The 18,244-nt window shown below is 59.5% G+C and overlaps 1 protein-coding gene across 6 annotated transcripts in view; it reads left to right on the top strand.

Annotated features, from left to right (window-relative positions):
* The window catches only part of STK11 (serine/threonine kinase 11), a 21,871-nt gene continuing 3,627 nt past the window's right edge, over positions 1–18,244 (top strand). For 4 of the 6 annotated variants that reach the window (XR_003518041.2, XM_027583816.2, XM_027583813.2 and 1 more), the window contains exons 1-8: positions 357–746; positions 10,318–10,401; positions 11,595–11,684; positions 13,046–13,178; positions 13,261–13,397; positions 14,401–14,528; positions 16,681–16,738; positions 17,006–17,202. Coding sequence is in view for 4 of the 6 variants with exons in the window: in XM_027583816.2 (XP_027439617.1) it covers positions 457–746; positions 10,318–10,401; positions 11,595–11,684; positions 13,046–13,178; positions 13,261–13,397; positions 14,401–14,528; positions 16,681–16,738; positions 17,006–17,202 (1,117 nt within the window). In the remaining 2 variants the exon portion in view is untranslated. Of the gene's footprint in view, positions 747–10,317; positions 10,402–11,594; positions 11,685–13,045; positions 13,179–13,260; positions 13,398–14,400; positions 14,529–16,680; positions 16,739–17,005; positions 17,203–17,530; positions 17,744–18,244 lie in introns of all 6 variants that reach the window. The other 2 variants (XR_003518042.2, XM_027583815.2) reach the window with 2 other exon arrangements.

Genomic DNA, 18,244 nt, shown 5'->3' on the forward strand with positions numbered 1-18,244 from the left:
AATGCCCATCCTGGAGAAGACTTGGTTTGGCCGCACCGGTGTTTGTCCGAGGGTCTAAAGTCCCTGGAGGATGACCTAGCACTTGGAAGCCCCACCGGCCTACTGAGGGCCCCCGTGGATGCGCCGGCCCGACCCGAAGCTGCGAGGCGGGCAGGCACCCAGACTTGCGACCCTCCGCACCCTCGGGTGCCAGGGTTCTGGGCCAGGCGCGCCTCTTGAACTCCCGACTAGTACAATCGTTTCTTTTCGAAGAAGGGTTTCCTCTTTTTTTTTCCCCCCCTTTCTTTTTCTTTTCTTTTTTTTTTTTCTTTGCGTTTTTGTTGACTTTTGGTTTTGGGTTGTTTTTTTTTTTTTTTTTTTGAGAAGGGAATTTTAGGGGGACAAAAGGAAGAACCGTGCGTACCAGGGGCAATAGATAAGGGACCGCCGGCGAGAGTCGGAGGCGTTGGGTCCAGGATGGATGTGGCCGACCCGCAGCAGCTGGGCATGTTTACAGAGGGGGAGCTGATGTCCGTGGGGATGGACACGTTCATCCACCGCATTGACTCCACGGAAGTCATCTATCAGCCCCGGCGCAAGCGGGCCAAGCTCATCGGCAAGTACTTGATGGGAGACCTGCTGGGGGAGGGGTCCTACGGCAAGGTGAAGGAGGTGCTGGACTCAGAGACGCTGTGCAGGAGAGCTGTCAAAATCCTCAAAAAGAAGAAGTTGCGAAGGATCCCCAACGGGGAGGCGAACGTCAAGAAGTAAGTGTGGGCTTTCTGGGTCAGTGTGCGGCCAGCCAGCAAGGTTGGTCACCTTCATTCCTGCCTGCCTGCCTGCCTTCCTTCCCTCCCTCCTTCTCCCTTTCCTTAAAATTTGGAGGTGACCAGCCAGTTCCCATGTGGTGTTTGCCAGGGAAAGTGTTGTTGGAAACTGCTGAAGGGCTCTGACGAAGTCATGCTGGCTTGTTGCAGCTGGGTGTCCCCTTTCTTCAGATGATGTTGTCAAAGCCTTTTTTGGGGGGGGGTTGTGCCCATCCCCTTTCACCCTCCCAGCTGTCCGAAGAATTTAGGTGCCCAGTAGAACCAGCCAATGTTTATTTGGCCCTGAGAATTTGTGTTCCTGAACGGCCCTGGCCGCCACCAGCAGGTTTTCTGTGCAGAGTGCAGCTGTTACTAGGGCCCAGCGAAATGCGATTTGTTTACCCTGTTGGAGGGGAGCCCTGCGGTTGCCAAAAATAATTGTTTGCGCTGGCTTATCGGTCAGCAGGGGGTAACTTAGCCCTTTCTTGCTCACTTGGGCTGTGACACTAGACACATCCATGACTGCAGGCCCAGGTGACTCCCTGGGAGAGGAATCAGCTTGTGTCCTGGCTAACTTTTTACCCAAACTTCTTCGGGCATGTGTCAGCGCCTGGGCATCACAGAGGTGTTGGAGTCCGCCTGCAGGAGCCTCCCCGACCCCCGAGGATGGTGGGAGCCCTGTCTCCACCCCTCTTGCTGGGTTCGGGAGGGGGCGCCCCTCCTTATGGGCTGCCACTCACTGGGACCCCGCCCTACCTGGGCCCATGCTCCTCCCAGCCTCCAGTTTCCAAGAAGGGGTTTATCTAATGGGCCAGGCGGGCCAGGCAGTCCAGGCGGCAGAACTGACTGACGACCTTGGACGTTCCAGCACGTCCCAACATTGACCCTGCCTCCAGGCCCATCCTGGAAAGTGCTGCTCCCCTATCGGCTTTCAGCTCCCCCCTTCCTGGCGTAGCCTGCACTCACACATAAGCTGAGCTGTTTTCACTTGCTCTGTTCACTTGCTCTGGGCTGGCTTGGGTCTGGGTGTGGTGAAATTGTGGATGGAACGGAGAACCGAAACTGGGCTGGCTCTGGTGTTGGTGCCCCAGCTGGTCATAGCAGTTGGCTTCCAGTGTGGTCCAAAGGCAAGGTGGGAGGTATTTTGAGGCCTCTTTAGTCTTCGTGCCCCAGCCTGTGGACATGGAGCAGGGATGGCCGGGTGCGGTAGGGGCCGTCTCTTACCTGTGAGGTGGGACTGGGCAGGGGCCCCTGTGTGCTGGGGGAGACTGAGGCAGGGGGCAAGCCGGCACCCTCCTGAGGTCCACACGACCCCTCACCCCAGTCAGAAACCCCCACTCAACTGCTGGCTTCTAAGTCTTGTTTTCTCATTAAGCAAGAAGCAGCTGGGGGTTATGTGGCCTCAGGCTGCTGGTCTGCCACCGCTGGAGGTTGAGGGGCAGTGAGCTCCTTCTTCCTGGCTTCCTGGATCCTGCCCCTGGAAACAGAGCCCTCTCCCGATCTCCGGGGTCCATCTTTGTCCTGCTGGTTCCTCTCAGGTCTCATCCCCTGATACGTCTGGACAGCAGGGTACTGGTTTCTTCCTGCGTGGTTGAACCTTGCTCATTGGAGGCAGCGTGGGTCCGTGGAGGTGTTCTGGCTGGCCATGTTGCTCCGTGCTGCTCTGGTACCCCAGGCCCCAGCCTCTTGGGAGCAGCACCCCGAGGTTCCCAGAGTCCCCAAGTCCGTTCAAGGGCCCGCACTGGGTTCCAGCACCAATTGATGTGTGGCTAAAGGCACTCAAGCCCACTCTGCTGGCTCTCCTGGGGCAACTGGTGGGAGCAGAGTGGAGCAGGTCCCAGAAGTCTGCAGACCCCTGCTGCGAAGGTCGGGTGCTGTTGAGGTGGGCAGGTGCCTGTCTCTGCCGAGGCACGGGGTACGTGTTGCGGAGGTGCTCATTCACGGGACGCATCACAGAGGTGTTGGAGTCTGCCTGCAGGAGTCTCCCTGACCCCCGAGGATGGTGGGAGCCCTGTCTCCACCCCTCTTGCTGGGTTCAGGAGGGGGCGCCCCTCCTTATGGCTGCCACTCACTGGGAGTGAAAGGTCAAGTTAGAGGAAGGTTTGCCACCTCCAGGAGTTCCCTTGTGCCCCATGGGAGGCACAGGTGACCAGAAGGTGACCGGAGGGTTGAGGAGCACTGGCGCCCCAGTCTCCGCTTTCCTGAATGGTCAGCCCGGGCCCCAAGAGCTTGTGGAGACATCTGGGTGTGCAGTGTTGGGGCTGCAAGGAGCTCGGTCCTGCAGCGTCCATCAGAAGAACCTGAGGGGAAATTGAGGCCCGGGAGACCGAGTGTTGGGTGTCCCCAGCTGGCAGTTAGCATTAGGTGTCACAGCTGCAGGGCTCTGTGCCCGTTTCATCAGCTTAGGGCCCGGCTCTCATAGGAAGGAAAGGGGTGTCCTTGCAAGCGGAGGTCCGGGCTCCCCGGCCAGCCTTGCCAGCCGGCTGCAAGAAAGAAAGGCTCCTTTGTCTTGGAGAGGCTTAATAAACTCCACTAGCTTTTCTCCAAGTGAAGTGTCCGGAACCTTCCAGACAGGCGTCAGGAGTCCCGACTTGGATCAGAAGCTTTTTTCTTAAAGAATGATGTCTGTGACCAAGGTTGGGAGGGGGCTCAGGACGTCCCCCCTTCATGTGGTTTCCTCCCAGGAACTGCCATGGGCCTGCGCTTGCCCCCTCTCTCCTTCACTATCCTTTAAATTAGCAGGTTCTTGTTGTAGAGCAAGGAAGTTTCAGAGAGCTTCAAGTAAAGAATCATTCATGATCTCAGAACTGACCCATCTTGCCACATACCCTTCAAGTCTTTTTTGGTTTTTTTTTAATCTGTGCAAACACTTTTTATATGTCCCTATCATTTTTATTGTATTTTTATCCCCCATCGTTTTTAGAAAATCAGTGTACTTGTCTTTCTGACAGGCAGTAGAATCACACGGACTGACCCCGTAAAAGTTGGGAAGACGGTGTGTGTGGAGTCTCCCTCGGGGGGGTGCAGAGAGGGTCCTGCCGCAGGGTTTTGTGCGGGGAGAGCAGACCTGCAGGTACTCCCCGGGCGGCTCAGTTCAGAGGGCAGCTAGGGAATCGGCTCAGCCATACGGGCCGAGCACACCGAGCATCCGTGCGGGAGCGGTGGAAAGACGGCCGCCGGCAGCAGGTGTGCCCTCCACAACGTTCGATGGCGCAACTCTCTTTTCAGAGTCTAATGCATCACAAGACGCTGTTCCCTGTGGGGTTTTCTTCCATCGATCACTCATTGCTCACCGCCCTATGATCGCTGTTACCGTCACTGTTGCCCCTCAGGCCGTGCTTCTTGGACCCCTGTCCTTCTGCCTGAGTCACTGCTTTTCTAACGTCCTGTTTCCAGGTCGGGGGTCCACGGTGGTCTTGTTGGGGGTGGCAGGGCTCCATGGCTGGGTCTAACCTACCTTGTGCTCGTGGCTCTGTTTGCTGTGGTGGTGAATTACTTTGTGTCACGGTCCCATGATAAGTGCAAGGGTATTTGAAGGGCATGTCCCACAAGTGGAGTTTTGGGTCAGAGGGAGCATGTGTACATTTGATAAGCTACGTCCAGACTGCCGGTCCCCCAGCCTCCCCAGCCAGTCTCGTCCAGCCAGCTTCTACGTCCTGAGGGACCACCAGGAGCACTGGGTCCTCTGCAGACGGGCGGCAGCTCTGTGAGCAGGTGCCGGTTTCCAGGCTGGGGCCTCAGTGAGGCTGGGGCCGCCTTGGTGATTGGCGCATAGTTGGATCTGGGTAATGAGTGTTTGGGATTTGAGTGTGTCCCGAATCAGAGCTCTGGACTCTGTTGACTCTTGCTCTTGTCCCACGTGGCCTCTACGGCGTCTGTCCCTCCGCCACCCTCATATTGGGAAGGGTTCCACTGTGTGCCCCGGCTGGCTGGCCTCCAGAGGTGGCAGCAGGAGGGTGAGGCAGCTCACCCTCAGTGAAGGTCCCGGCGGCCGCCCTGATGTCTGGTCCTTCCCTCTCGGGTTGGGGTGGGGCTGAAGTGTGGAGCTTGGGGCCACACTGGGCTCTGGGGGCCGTCGGGACGTATATGCCAGTCCTGGGAGTGTATGGAACGCTGCAGAAGCTGCCCTTTACCCTGGATCCACCATGTGGCCGAACTGTAGCTTATTCCTGCAACAGCTTTACGGGTACATAGCTCACGCACCGGACTTCATAGCGTGAAGGTGTAATTCAGTGGCATTAACCGGGTTGTGAAACTCAACACTGCCTAACTGCAGAACATTTCAGCTCCCCAAAAAGAAACACCACCCCATCAGCCGTCACTCCCCATCCCCCCCGGCCCCCACAAGCCCCCTTCCCGTCCGTGGATGAGTCTGTTCTGGACGTGTCACCCACGTGGACTCACACCCCGTGTGGCCTTCTGTGTCTGGTTCCCTCCCTGAGCGTCATGGGCTCGGGGTCCGTCCCCGGGGCCGCGCGGCCACAGGACGCTCCCGTGTGTGGGTGGACACGTTCTGTTTGTCTGTTTACCCAGTGATGGGTTTTTGGGTTGTATCCACTTTTATGAGTCATGCTGCTGGGGACATGTGGACAAGTATCTGTGTTGAGTTGCACTTTTAGCAATTTCTCTTGTTTTAGTCTCCTTCCTGGACCTCTGAGGGCCTCTGGTCATATGTTTAGAAGCATCAGCAGAGGGGCTGAGGTGAGGGGGGTCTTGTTCAGTGTCCCTCCTTCAGGACTGCCATTGCCCCCGGCCCGCCCCTTGGGCACCCAGCGCACCCTTCTTTGTCTGGAGTGGACTGACCTGTGGGGAGTTCCGTGGGCGGCTCAGTCTCACTCTGGCATGCATGGAGCTGATGCCTCTCAGGGCAGTGGCCACGGGCCTGTCCCTGTGTGTTTTGTTTTGGGCTGACCTGACCGTGGAGGTAGCTTTGTATTTCTCTGTAAGCTTGAATGGCTTTATGACCCTCATTCAGTTTTTCTTCTGGTTAATCAACAAGTGAACTAATAAGCAGTCCACTTTGGTTAGGCAGCAACCCTGGGCAGGTCCCAGGCAGCGGGGTGGAGGGTGGTGGGGGGTGGTGTTAGTGACCACAGCTCGGAGCCCCTGTGGGGGAGGCGGGCCGGAAGGCACCATTTCCTCTGCCTTCACTTCCTGCATCCTGGCTGAGCTCCTCGCTTTTCCTTTTTCTTTAAACATTGTTTTTTTTTTTTGTTTTTGGACCCGAGATATAACTTGTAGGAGACGTTGAAAATACAGAGGTGATAGAAACCCTTCAGTACACCCCGGAGGTCACTGGGCTAATGGCCGGGTGCACCCTCCTCCCGCGTTTTCTCTAGTGAAGTTCTGTGTGCGTGGCTCCCATCGCCCCTTCTGTTAGAGTCTGGCGTTGTGTCCATTCTTTCCTGGTGTGGAGAAGGTGGCTTACGCGCTTACACACGATGCTTTTTTTTTTTTTTAAAGATTTTATTTATTTATTTGACACTCAGAGAGAGCGAGAGCGAGAGAGAGAGAGAGAGAGGGAGAGAGCACGAGCAGGGGGAGCGGCAGGCAGAGGGAGAAGCAGGCTTCCCGCCGAGCAGGGAGCCCAATGTGGGGCTCGATCCCAGGACCCTGGGATCATGGCCTGAGCTGAAGGCAGCGGTTCAACCAACTGAGCCACCCAGGCGCCCCACACACGATGCTTTGATCACAGTTACCCGAGCAAACAGATGAGCAGTTCAGCACACCCATGGTGGGTCAGCCTGGTTCTGTTAGAGTGGGGCCTTTTTTTTTGTTGTTTGTTTGTTTGTTTTTAAGATTTTATTCATTTGCGAGAGAGAGAGAGCACAAGCAGGGGGAGAGGCAGAGGGAGAGGGAGAAGCAGACTCCCTGCTGAGCAAGGAGCCTGATGCGGGACTGGATCCCAGCACCCTGGGATCGTGACCTGAGCCGAAGGCAGACGCTTAACCATCTGAGCCACCCAGGCGCCCAGGGGTTTTTTTTTTGAAGAACATACTTTTCGGGCAATGGAATAGGAGTCTTGAGCTGTTCCGTTGCAGAGGAAGGGGTGCTGCCCTCTGCCTTGGTTTGGAGTTCATGACATGAACTTCTCACAGAGGATGAACGTTTATTTGGTGGTGGTTTCATCCTGATGGCAGTGGGCAAAGGGGGAGACACGGCCTGGGTCGTCTTGAGACAGGAGAAGAGAATGCAGAGCCGTAGGCTCGCCCTCTTACCAGTAAGGACCTAGGGTGCGTTTTCCAGGGGCCGTTGACTTGCAGTGGGGGTCCCTGCTCCCAGAGCTGCTGTGCAGTTTTGTTGGCTGGCTGTTGGGAGTTTAGAAGTGTGGTCGCAGGCACGGGTCACCAGAGGCTCATGGAGCTCAGCTGTAAACTCTCCAGTCCTGCTTCCTTGGCACCTGCCCCCCCCACAGGTGGCTGCCATTCAGCTGGATAGAGGAAAGGCCTCCTTGTCCCAACATGTGTGTTTTGTTTTTACTTTTGTAATTTTTATTTTATTTTATTTAGTTTTTTAAGTAGGCTCCACGCCCAGTGGGGGCCTGAACTCACCACGCTGAGATCAAGAGCCCCGTGCTCTACCGACTGAGCTGGCTGGGCGCCTCATCAACACATGGTTTTAGTTGTGTTGCACCTCAAGTGATCTCTTTCAATGAAGAAAAGTGCTCTGAGGTTGGGAGGTTGGTGTGGATGGCTCAAGGAAGTTGCTGGCTCCCCAGGCTGCCGTCAGCTGACCTGAGCTGTCCCAGCATGTTGGGGAGCCTCATTCCAACGCTGGGTGGACAGTTCCCAGTCCTGTGTGCCGTCCCAGGAAGCTAGAGCCAGAGGAGTTGGGTTCTGTCTCTGAGGCTCACCCTGCAGGGCTTGCTAGTCTAGCTCAAGGCCTGTGTGGATGGCCTTCTCCTCTGGGGCTTTCTCACTGCTGCGCCTTTGCTGAATCCGCCCTGTGACAGGTGCCCACGCAGCTGCCTCCCCGGCCTGGCTGCTGACCAGGTGGCTCAGTGGGTGTTGGCCTGACTGGTGGACAGCAGGTGCTGGACAGTGGTCTCCGAGAGGAGCTGCTCTGTACTCCCACCAGGCAGCACATGGTGGTGACGCCCACGGCCGCTGGCTGGGGGCTGACTGGGGGCCAGGCCATGGAGATGGGTGTTGCTGCCACCATCTGTCAGGTGGAAATGGGGTGTAACGGGCCAGTGCGTGGAGAGTCTCTGGGTCATAGGTGGGCTCTGGGCCCTGGGCGCAGGGCGGGAGAGTCAGGGCAATGGGATGGTTTGGGTGGGGGAGGGGTGGAGGAAGGAGCGAGGGAGGAAGGTGGGGCCTGGGTTCCAGGGACTACTTGCCCTGGTCCAGAGGCTCCAGGATCTGCTCCAACCCATCAGGGACCTTCCTGATCCTTTATCGCAGAACTCTCACCCGACACTGTCCCGCCCCCAGAGGACAGTGGGCTATGTCTGGAGATGGCTGTGGTCGTCAGGACTGGGGTTACTCCTGCCACCGAGGGGGTGAGGGCCAGGGATGCTGCTGCCCCCCCACCACAGAGCCCAGGAGGCCCCCACAGAGAGTGACCTGCCCAGAATGTCAGCGGGGCCAAGGGGGACAGACCCTGCATTAATTATTTGGAAAATATAATGGTCTGACCCCTGCTCACGCTGGAAACCAGAGTAAACCCCCAGGGGTCAGAGGGGACAAACCAGGGCGACCCCAGGGTCTGTGAGTCACCCCCACTCAGTGTGTGTAGTGAAGTGTGTGCAGCATCCCGGGAGCTCAGGAGTCTGCTGGTCAGGGTGCCGTCTGAGCGAGAACCAGAGTAGGATTCTTGTTGCTCCCGGAACCCTCTGGTGGGGTGGGGTGGGTTTCTGTTGGTGAGTTTCTGGGAAAGTGGCCGCAAGGCTGTCTTTGTTCTGCAAGTTGATGGCTGTGGGTCTGGGGTCTGCAATCTGGGGTGGGGGCTGTGCACAGATGCCATTTCTGGGGCCCTGGCAGGTGTATGGCCATAGCTGCTGGGGGGTGCAGGCTTCATGGCCCTACAGAGGGCCTGCACCCAGGAGGGTGAGTGGTGTCGGGCCCAGGATTCATGCACTGGGAGGGGGTGGCTGTCAGGAAGGGCCTCCTGGAAGAGGCAGCCTTCTTCCAGAGCCTGGACAGCGGGACAGATGTGACTTCAGTCTCTCAGGAGGACGGGGCCTCCCCTGCCCAGCTGTTCTTAGGTCCCATGCTTGGGCTTCCTGGTGAGGACTTCTTAAAAAACTTTATTGACACATTATTCACAATCATACAATTTGGTGGCATTTAGTGTATTCCTAGGGAACCCCTTTATCTTATTCCAGAACATTCCATTTCCCCAAAAGCAACCCCGCCTCCATTAGCTGTCTCCTCCCCCATCCTCCCCAGCCCCGGCCCCCGCGAGCCCCCTTCCCGTCCGCGGATGAGCCTGTTCTGGACGTGTCACCCACGTGGACTCACACCCCGCGTGGCCTTCTGTGTCTGGCTCCCTCCCTGAGCATCGTGGGCTCGGGGTCCGTCCCCGGGGCCGTGCGTGTGGGTGCCTCGCTCCTGGTCGCAGCTGAGGTCACGTGTCCGTGTGGGGGGGACATGCTGTGTTTGTCCATCCGCCTGCTGATGGACACTGGGGCTGTTCCCACCTCTGGGCTTCTGTGGATCATGCTGCCGTGAACATGCTCATGCGGCTTTCTGTGTGGACGTGCTCCGGTTGTCACGGGTGCGTACCTGCCGTGGAGTTGCTGGTTCAGCTGGTAACTTGACCAAACCCTCCCCCAACACCTGCTGCGTGGCCCTCTCTGCTGCTCAGACCCTGGACAGGTGAAGCATCAGATGGCCATCTGCGGAGCAGGCGGCACTGGGTGTGGGCCTGTGGGCAAGGTTGGTGCCAGGTGGGCAGCTGTGCCGTGGCAGCCATTCTGGTGGGGCTGGTGGGGCTGCTTTCTGCCCATGCCTGGGCTGCAGCAGCTGAGGTCTCCAGGGCCCTTGTGGGAAGGGCTCCCCATCCTTCCTGCAGGGAGAGAAGGGAGTCCTCATGGAGACATGGGTCCAGCTGTGGTGCAGTGCCTGGGCTTTGTCCCTACGGAGAGGCACAGCAGGGATGCTGGGCAGACTGGGGTAGCCTGGCCTTCCTGGGTAACTGAACCCCAGCTCCTGCACATAGTAGGTGCTCACTCCACCCTTCACCTGCTGTCCGTATGCCCACATCGCTGTGGTCTTTTATAAGGAAAAGCTGTTCCGTTAAAATGTTTAAAAAGCATCCTGATTGCATTGTCCTGTTGAAGTCCCCCAGACTCAGGGGGAGACCTTGTTGCTGTCACTGGATGGAGCTGCTTGCTTGGAAGGGGCAGCAGAGAAGCCTCTCCTGGGTCTCCCCGTGCCCGCCCGCCTCAGAGCCCGGTGTGTCCTCTGCACGGCACCCAGAGGGCGAGCTCTCCCTTCTTACCAAGCAGAGCAAGCTGGGTCTCTGAACAAATATGGCACCAGCCATTCTCACTGGCAGGTCGGCTGATGCCTCTGTTTTCTGTCTTTAGGGAAATCCAACTTCTGAGGAGATTACGGCACAAAAACGTCATCCAGCTGGTGGATGTGTTATACAATGAAGAGAAGCAGAAAATATATCCTTATGGCAGCTGATCTGCCAGAGCACCAGGTCAGGGCCACACTGGAGGAGGAGCAGGGGGTAGGGCTCAGAGTGCTGTCTCCTGACCCTACACCTGCCCCTTTGTGACTCTGGCTGGTGGACTAGCCAACCCAGGAGCTCCTAAGGCAGCACCAGCCCCGGTCAGTGGTTGGCCTTGTCCAGCTAGTGCCATCAGGTCACCTGCCAGGTCCCCATAGTGTCTCAGACTTCCTTTACTTTTGTGGATGCTGGGGTCCTCCCTTTACCCTATGCCCCAGAGTGGGAGTGCTGGGTCTAGGTGACCCTGGCTGGGTCTGGGGGTCTCGTGGCGAGGGCTCTCCTTGCCTCTGGCGTTCAGGCTCCCGTCTTGCCCTTCAGGGCTGCTCTGTTTGGGGTAGGACATGGGGTGGGGAGTGTGTGATTCTGCAAGAATGCTTCCCTGGGAGTGTCCTTGGCTTTTGCCCTTTACTCCCTGGGGATGGGCTCCATCTCTTCAAGGTGGTGTGGCTCTGGTCAGCTCCAGGTCTAGGGAGCAGACGTATGGGGCCCCTAGGTCTAGCCAGGGGGCTGCCGCCTTCCCACAGCAGTGCTGGGCATGGGGTGATGGGCTTTTCAGCACGTGGCTCCCCTCCAGCTTGCTCTCGTGGCCACCTCTGCCGGAGACACAGTGGGGGCTTTACCCTTCTCCCCTGCTGGCCTGAGACACTCAGCCACTTCCAGTGTGGCCTGGCCGCCCCCAGGCCTTCGTCCCCTGGCTCTGAGGCCCACATCCTCTTCCGGCTCGGAGCCCCTCGTCCCACCTGCCCCTCCCTCCTGTCCTGCAAGCCTTGTCTCCTCATCTCCTCTGCGGCTGGGGGTGGGGCTGGAGCTCCTCAGGGTGTTGGATGCCTGGGGAGGGCTTCTTGTGGGTCCGGAGCACTGAGCCCAGAGGAGGCGGCCACAGATCTCTCTGAGTTGACTCTGGGAGGGTCAGTGGAGGGGCAGAGATGCCCTGCAGGCCCTGTAATCCCTCTGGTCTTTCTTGTTGTCTTTGGGCACTGCTGCCTGTCTTTGTTAATACAGCCGTCAGATGCAGTCGGGGTCTTCTCCCCCAGGCCCTCCCCACGAGCATCTGCCATCTGTTCCCTGGGGATAGGCCCTGCCTGGGGCGGGGGTCTCTGCCAGTCCATGGCTTCCTTAGCACCACACGTATATGGTGATGGAGTACTGCGTGTGTGGCATGCAGGAGATGCTGGACAGTGTGCCGGAGAAGCGCTTCCCTGTGTGCCAGGCCCATGGGTAAGTGCCTGCTGCTGGGGCCCCATGGCCACCCCTCCCTCCTGCAGGGTCGCCCACCGGCCCATGGTCTTCAAGGATCCAGTCCCATGTTCAAACGAGGTTCTTTTTCTTTTTCCTTTTTTTTTTCCCCAAGAGTGAGAGTGGGGTGGGGGGGACAGAGAGGGGGAGAGAGAGAGAGCAAGTGGGGGGGGGCAGGAGAGAGAATCTCAAGCAGACTCCCTGCTGAGTGCGGCACCCAGCGTGAGGCTTAATTTCACCACCCTGAGATCATGACTTGAGCCAAAACCGAGAGTCAGACAGTTAACCGACTGCACCACCCAGGTGCCCCTCCAGCAGGTTTTCTGATCACCAGTGAGATGAAAACTCCAGTGTGTGTGTTTTTTTTTTTTTTAAGATTTTGTTTATTTGACGGAGAGACACAGCGAGAGAGGGAACACAAGCAGGGGGAGCGGGAGAGGGAGAAGCAGGCTTCCCGCGGAGCAGGGAGCCCGATGCGGGGCTCGATCCCAGGACCCCGGGATCATGACCTGAGCCGAAGGCAGACGCTTAACGACTGAGCCACCCAGGCGCCCCAAAAAACTCCAGTGTGTTTTATTTATTTATTTTAAAAAGATTTTATTTATTTGAGAGAGAGAGAATGAGAGAGAGAGAGAGCACGAGAGGGAAGAGGGTCAGAGGGAGAAGCAGACTCCCTGCTGAGCAGGGAGCCCGATGTGGGACTCGATCCCGGGACTCCAGGATCATGACCTGAGCCGAAGGCAGTCGCTTAACCAACTGAGCCACCCAGGCGCCCTCCAGTGTGTTTTAAGCCTCAGCTTTAGGGGCTCAGTCTGTAGCATGCTCAGCCCAGCTGCTGGGAGAGCAGCCCCTTTGCATACGTCCCTGCCCTGCGTGCCCCCTGCCTCAGGCTGTGAGACGTCTTGGTCCCTGAGAAGTTCCTGAGCTGTCACAGGCCAGCTGGCCCTCCTGGGGGGGTGGGGGTGGGTCAAGCGTCCCCAGCCCTGGGGGGCACTACCAGGGAGGAGACATGGTTACGTCGAGCCAGACCGATTGGAGGACCCAGCATGGCCATTGGGCTCGTGGGGAGCGTGACAAAGGGCTGCCTGGGTGGGGGGAGCTGCTGGGGGCCGGGGAGCCCTCCTCTGCCTTCCCCAGGAGGCTCAGGTTGGAGTGGTCCATAGGCCTTGGGCAGGAATCGCTTGGCTGGGCCACCCGTCCCGTCATTCCTGTTTGCCTGGTTGTGAGGACTCCCGTCTTTGGTCCTGCTGGGTTGATCCCAGGTGGCTGCTGTGCCAAGGGGGCCCCGATGGACAAGGTGGAACCTCTTGGTGGGGCAGGTTACGGAGGTCCCGCCCCCGCAGGTACTTCTGCCAGCTGGTGGACGGCCTGGAGTACCTGCACAGCCAGGGCATCGTGCACAAGGACATCAAGCCGGGCAACCTGCTGCTCACCACTAGTGGCACACTCAAGATCTCCGACCTGGGTGTGGCTGAGGTAGGTGCCCATCCTTCAGCACGCGGGGGTGGGGGCAGCCCCCCCAGGGCTGCTCCCTGAGGGCCACCTGCTGCTGCTGCAGGCCCTGCACCCCTTTGCCGAGGACGACACGTGCCGGACGAGCCAGGGCTCCCCAGCGTTCCAGCCCCCTGAGATTGCCAATGGCTTGGACACCTTCTCTGGCTTTAAGGTGGACATCTGGTCAGCTGGGGTCACTCTGTAAGTGCCCAGGGGCCTTGGTCTCCCTGCTCTGCCCCCTCCCCCAGGGGCCCCTCCTTTGCCCACCAAGGACTCAGGCACCCTCTTTGGGCTCCAGCCTTCTAGAACCTGCACCTCTTAATGGGTCCCCCAGACACCATTCTGGGGTGTGCTGGGTGGCCGGAGTGTCAGACAGACTGTGGAGCCAAGATTCAGAGCCCCCTATGGGTAGGAGCAGATGGAACTGCTTCCCACCTTGTGGGGTCCTCAGGGTCAGAGACCTGGTGTAGGGGGGTGCGCACACAGACTGGCCGTCCTCCTTGGGCCCCCCCTGGCCTTCCGCCTTGGTTGCTGAGGGCTCGTCCTGGTCTTCCCACTGGATTACATGGGAGGTTGGAGTGTTGCTCAGCTAGCCGCTAGGTGCCCCCCGCCCAGATTCTGCTTTCCCATCCAGCAGGGCACAGCCCTGAGCACTCATGCGTGAGCCGTGCTGAGTGGGCTGCAGTGTTCTGTGGGACCCGAGTTGGGGCCTAGCCCAAGCACTGACCAGTGCAGTCCAGAACCTTCCATCCTGGCCCCGCTTGTGGGACAGCTGCTGACTGGCGTGGGTGGTCCATTTTACTTTATTTTTATTTGGTGGATTGGTTGGTTGTAGGCTCCACACTGGGCATTGTGGAGCCCGGCACAGGGCTTGAACTCAGCGACCCTGAGATCAAGACCTGAGGATGAGATCAGTTGTCGGACGCTTAACCGACTGAGCCATCCAGGTGCCCCCATTTTATTTTATTGAGAGAGAATTCACATACCACAAGATGCACCTTTTTAAGACATACAATGCAGTGGGTTTTGGTATTTTCAGAGTGGTGCAGCCCCCACCACCATCTATTCCAGAACATTCCTGTCACCTGGTATGAGGCCCCACAGGTGAGGGTGGTTTAAGGCTCCTGTGCCGGCGGGTTCCAGGCCGGGGCTGCAGGAGAAGCCCCAACTGACAGGGCCTCTCTCCTTCCCGTCGGGGGCGAAGCTATAACATCACGACAGGCCTGTACCCGTTTGAGGGGGACAACATCTACAAGTTGTTTGAGAACATCGGGAAGGGAGACTACACGATCCCGGGTGACTGCGGCCCCCCGCTCTCGGACTTGCTGAGAGGTGAGGCCCTCAGGACGGCGCCTGGGGCTGGACGTGTCGGGCACGGGCTGCCAGGGGGCGATGGGAGTCCTAGGGGTGTCGTACCAACCACGGGCTTCTGGAGAGCTGGGCCTCCTCTCTGCAGCCAACCCCCCCCCCCCACCCCGCCCAGGAATGGGCCCGGTTAGTGGAGAGCGGCTGAGGCTGGGCCCGGTTCACACGGCCCTACTGTCTGCTTTGGGCCTTTGCTCCGCCCTCTTCCGACCCCCACCCCCCAGAGGGAAACAGCAGTTGTGCCCCAGCCTCGGCGCCCCAGCGCCCCAGCCCCCCAGCCCGGGCCGGGTCCTGGCTCCGGGCTCCTGAGTCCTCGGGTCTCTTCCTGCTGCACAGCCTGCGGTACGCGCCGTGCAGCCACAGCTGCGGGCCTGTCCAGGGTTGGGCCCAGCGGATGTGGGCTGGTGGGGGGACAGCCGCAGCGGACATCCTGACGCTTGGCTGGAGCCTGTTTTGATGGCAGCAGGTGCAGAGCATCGCCCCCACGTGCCCCCGGTACCTGGGAGTCCTCGCAGAGATGCTGCCTCGGCTTCCGCTCTGGGGTAGAACTGACTGCACTCAGTCCCTTCCTAGACTGCACGTAGCTTACCGTGGAAACAGTAGATTCCCGTGACCCCAAAAGTGCTTATTTTCTAATAACAGGGTCGGGCTGGTTTTTAAGTTTTGGTGGGAGTGAAGTAGAGCTCAAGATGGCCTGCTGGTCTGCAGCAGCTGGACTCCACTCCCAGGCACAGGCCTGCATTGGCAGCACCCCCATCCCCTCCCCGGGACCCTCAAAGATGGCTGGGTCGGTGCAGCCCTGCCTCGCCCGCGCTGCGTGCTGTGGCCCAGCCCTCCCACTGCTCCGACCTGGCCTTCAAGTTCTTGGAAGTTCTCAGGCACTCTCTGTGGGAGGGTTGTGGTGTGAGCTGGCCCTGTCCTCAAGTGTGCCCAGAGGGCCCCCCCCCCGAGGGCCGTTCCACTGGGGTTCACTGCAGAGACGGCTACAAGGGGCTCGCTCTCCTGACAGGCGCTGGCTGGCTAGTGTGTTCTCTAGATGAGGCTTTGTTCGCTCAGTCCATTACTACCCTTACTCTTCTCAGTGCTCGAAACAGCCCCGGTCAGGCTGATGACCTAGATGGCAGAGGGCGTCAGGGTCCCTGTCCCCAGATCCAGGCAGGGCAGCCCTGTCCCTCACCTCCTCCACGGATGGCATTTGCCCTAAGGCCGAGGTAGCCAGGCAGGGCTCGTGGTCTGTACATCCCCCTGCACCCAAGCCTGGCCCAGGGCCTTTGCGCTGGGGGTGCATGGGCCGGAGGCTCTTCCCACAGCCAGGACTGGTGGGGTGGCTCCCTGCGTCTCCTAGAACACCGTCCTGGCCCCGAGGCCTGGTGGCCGTCCTCTCTGCCTGCGGCCTGAGTCCTGAGGCCATGGCCCATGGTCTTACCACCTTTTTGGCCCCACTCAGACCTGCAGCTTTTTGAGCCCCCAGCTCTCCAAATCGCCACAGGTTTCCTGGGAACACTGGGTGTTCCCTCCGAGTGGGTGCCGTGCAGAACTCTCAGAGCTGCGCACCCCCGCCCCTCCCCCGCTTGACACTTGTGGAGCTCCACCCTCCTGTGGGGAAGCCGGAAGCAGAAGCTGTGGGCTCTGGGGCAGGACCTGCCCCTGGGGCCGGGCCCTCGCATGAACAAGGCAGAGCGCAGGCCCGCCTGCTTCGTCGTCCTCCAGCATGTGGACAGGCTGTGCGTCACTGGGATGGGACTGTCCTTCCCAGCAGCTCTGGGGTCTGCGTGAAAAGCAGTTGCTGTCCTTTGGCTGTCTGCCCAACCATGCCCACTGCCTGTGGCTTTGCTCCTTCCTGCCACGCAGCCCCCTGGGGCTGCAGGGCCTCGTCTCCTCACAGTTAGGGCTCTGCGTCTTTGCCGCATGCCCAGGTCTGCCCTGTTGGTGGAGGCCGGGCTCATGGGGGACCACATTGTGGGGGGTGGAATGCCTGGAGCACTCTGAGCTGAGGCTCCACTCCTCCATGCCAGTGCCGCCTCCTCCTGGGGGTGTCCTCTGTGCACAGGCTGACACGGGGCAGGGCTGGGCCATGTGCCCAGCGATGACTCCCCACAGCCTGCTGGTCTTCCGTCAGGGATGCTGGAATACGAGCCAGCCAGGAGGTTCTCCATACAGCAGATCAGACAACACAGGTGAGTGTCTGTGTGGGGCCCAGTTGCGGGGGGTCGGGGTCCTCGTGGTGGGAGTAAATGGGGAGGTTCTGGGGGTGCAGGGGTGTGCATGATGGGATTGGGTGGGGTTGGGATGTGAGGGTCTGGGGTGCCAGGGGCCTTCCTGGCCCTCACTCTCCTGCCCGCCCTCCCCCTCCCCATATAGATTTTAGGGGTGGGCCCTGAGGTCGAGACCTGCGTAGGGAACTGGGCGAGCCTCCGGGCTGTCCTGACTTCTGACTTCCACAGCTGGTTCCGGAAGAAGCACCCGCCAGCTGAGGAGCTGGTGCCCATCCCGCCGAGCACGGACTGCAAAGACCGCTGGCGTGGCATGACGGTGGTGCCCTACCTGGAGGACCTGCACGGCTGTGCTGATGACAACGGGGACGAGGACCTGTTCGACATCGAGGATGACATCATCTACACTCAGGACTTCACGGTGCCCGGTGAGCACAGCTTCACAGCCTGGCCTCCATGTCCACCTGCCTACGTGGCAGAGCTCACATCCCCGATGTCCCGACCTGACCTCGGAGGGCCTGCCGAGGGCACAGACAGCCGTGGGGGTGTGGCCGGCCCTCCCGTCTCCCACGGAAGCAGGTGGGGATCCTGGAGGGCAGAGGCCACCCAGGGCACCCGCCTGTGTTCTGGGGAGTGCACGTGACGTCCTGCTGGCGGTGAGAGATAGGGGAAGCCCCTCTGATGGCCCTGAGAGGGTCCAGTGGCCCTCCTGGTGCCTGGCTGCCTGCCCTGACACGTGTCGCCTTGCTTCCCCAGGTGGCGAAGAGACGTCTGAGGCAGGGCTTAGAGAGGAGAGAGGCGCCCAGAAGAGTCAGTGCTCAGACCTTTCTGGAGAGGAAGCTGAGGCCGGGGGTGCACAGGAGCTCAAGGCCATAGTGTAGCGCTGCTCCCGCCCCTCCCCCCGTGCCACCCCGTGCCAGAGAGGCCAGGCCTCAGCACCCCCCACCGGCCCTCCCTGACCCTGCCCAGGTATCTGAGGGTGGCCAGGGCAGCTGCCCCCCCCCCCCCACCCCCCAGTGTTCACTGTTCTGTTCTGGGGCCAGTTTCGCAGGTTCCCATCATAAAGATTTGCCCCGAGGTGCATGTGTGGGTGATGCTTGTCTCCCTTTTCCCTGGCTCATTTGCCAAATGTTAGATTTCTGTTGTAGAACAAACTGGTGTTTGGGGGTGGCCTGTGTGGTGGGTGGGGCCCCTGGGGACACCCCACTAGGCAGTAACACTATGGGCCCAGCACTGTTTTCCTGGCAGAGCTGGGGCGGGGTTCATGCATCCCATTCACGCAGGGGGCATGCTTGGGGGTCAGTGATGCCCATTTTGGAGGTGTCACCTGCTGGACCCCAAGCAGCTGTGGCTTTGGCTCAGCTGTTTCCCTGTAGAGTCCCGGGAGGTGATGTGGCCTTGCAGAGGCCTGTCCCCTATGTAGAACAGGAAAGAGGTGTTTTGCCTCTCAGAGGTACTGGGCTGTTGTGT

This window comes from Zalophus californianus, chromosome 1 (genome assembly GCF_009762305.2).
Source record: "Zalophus californianus isolate mZalCal1 chromosome 1, mZalCal1.pri.v2, whole genome shotgun sequence".
NCBI classification, from domain to species: domain Eukaryota; kingdom Metazoa; phylum Chordata; class Mammalia; order Carnivora; family Otariidae; genus Zalophus; species Zalophus californianus.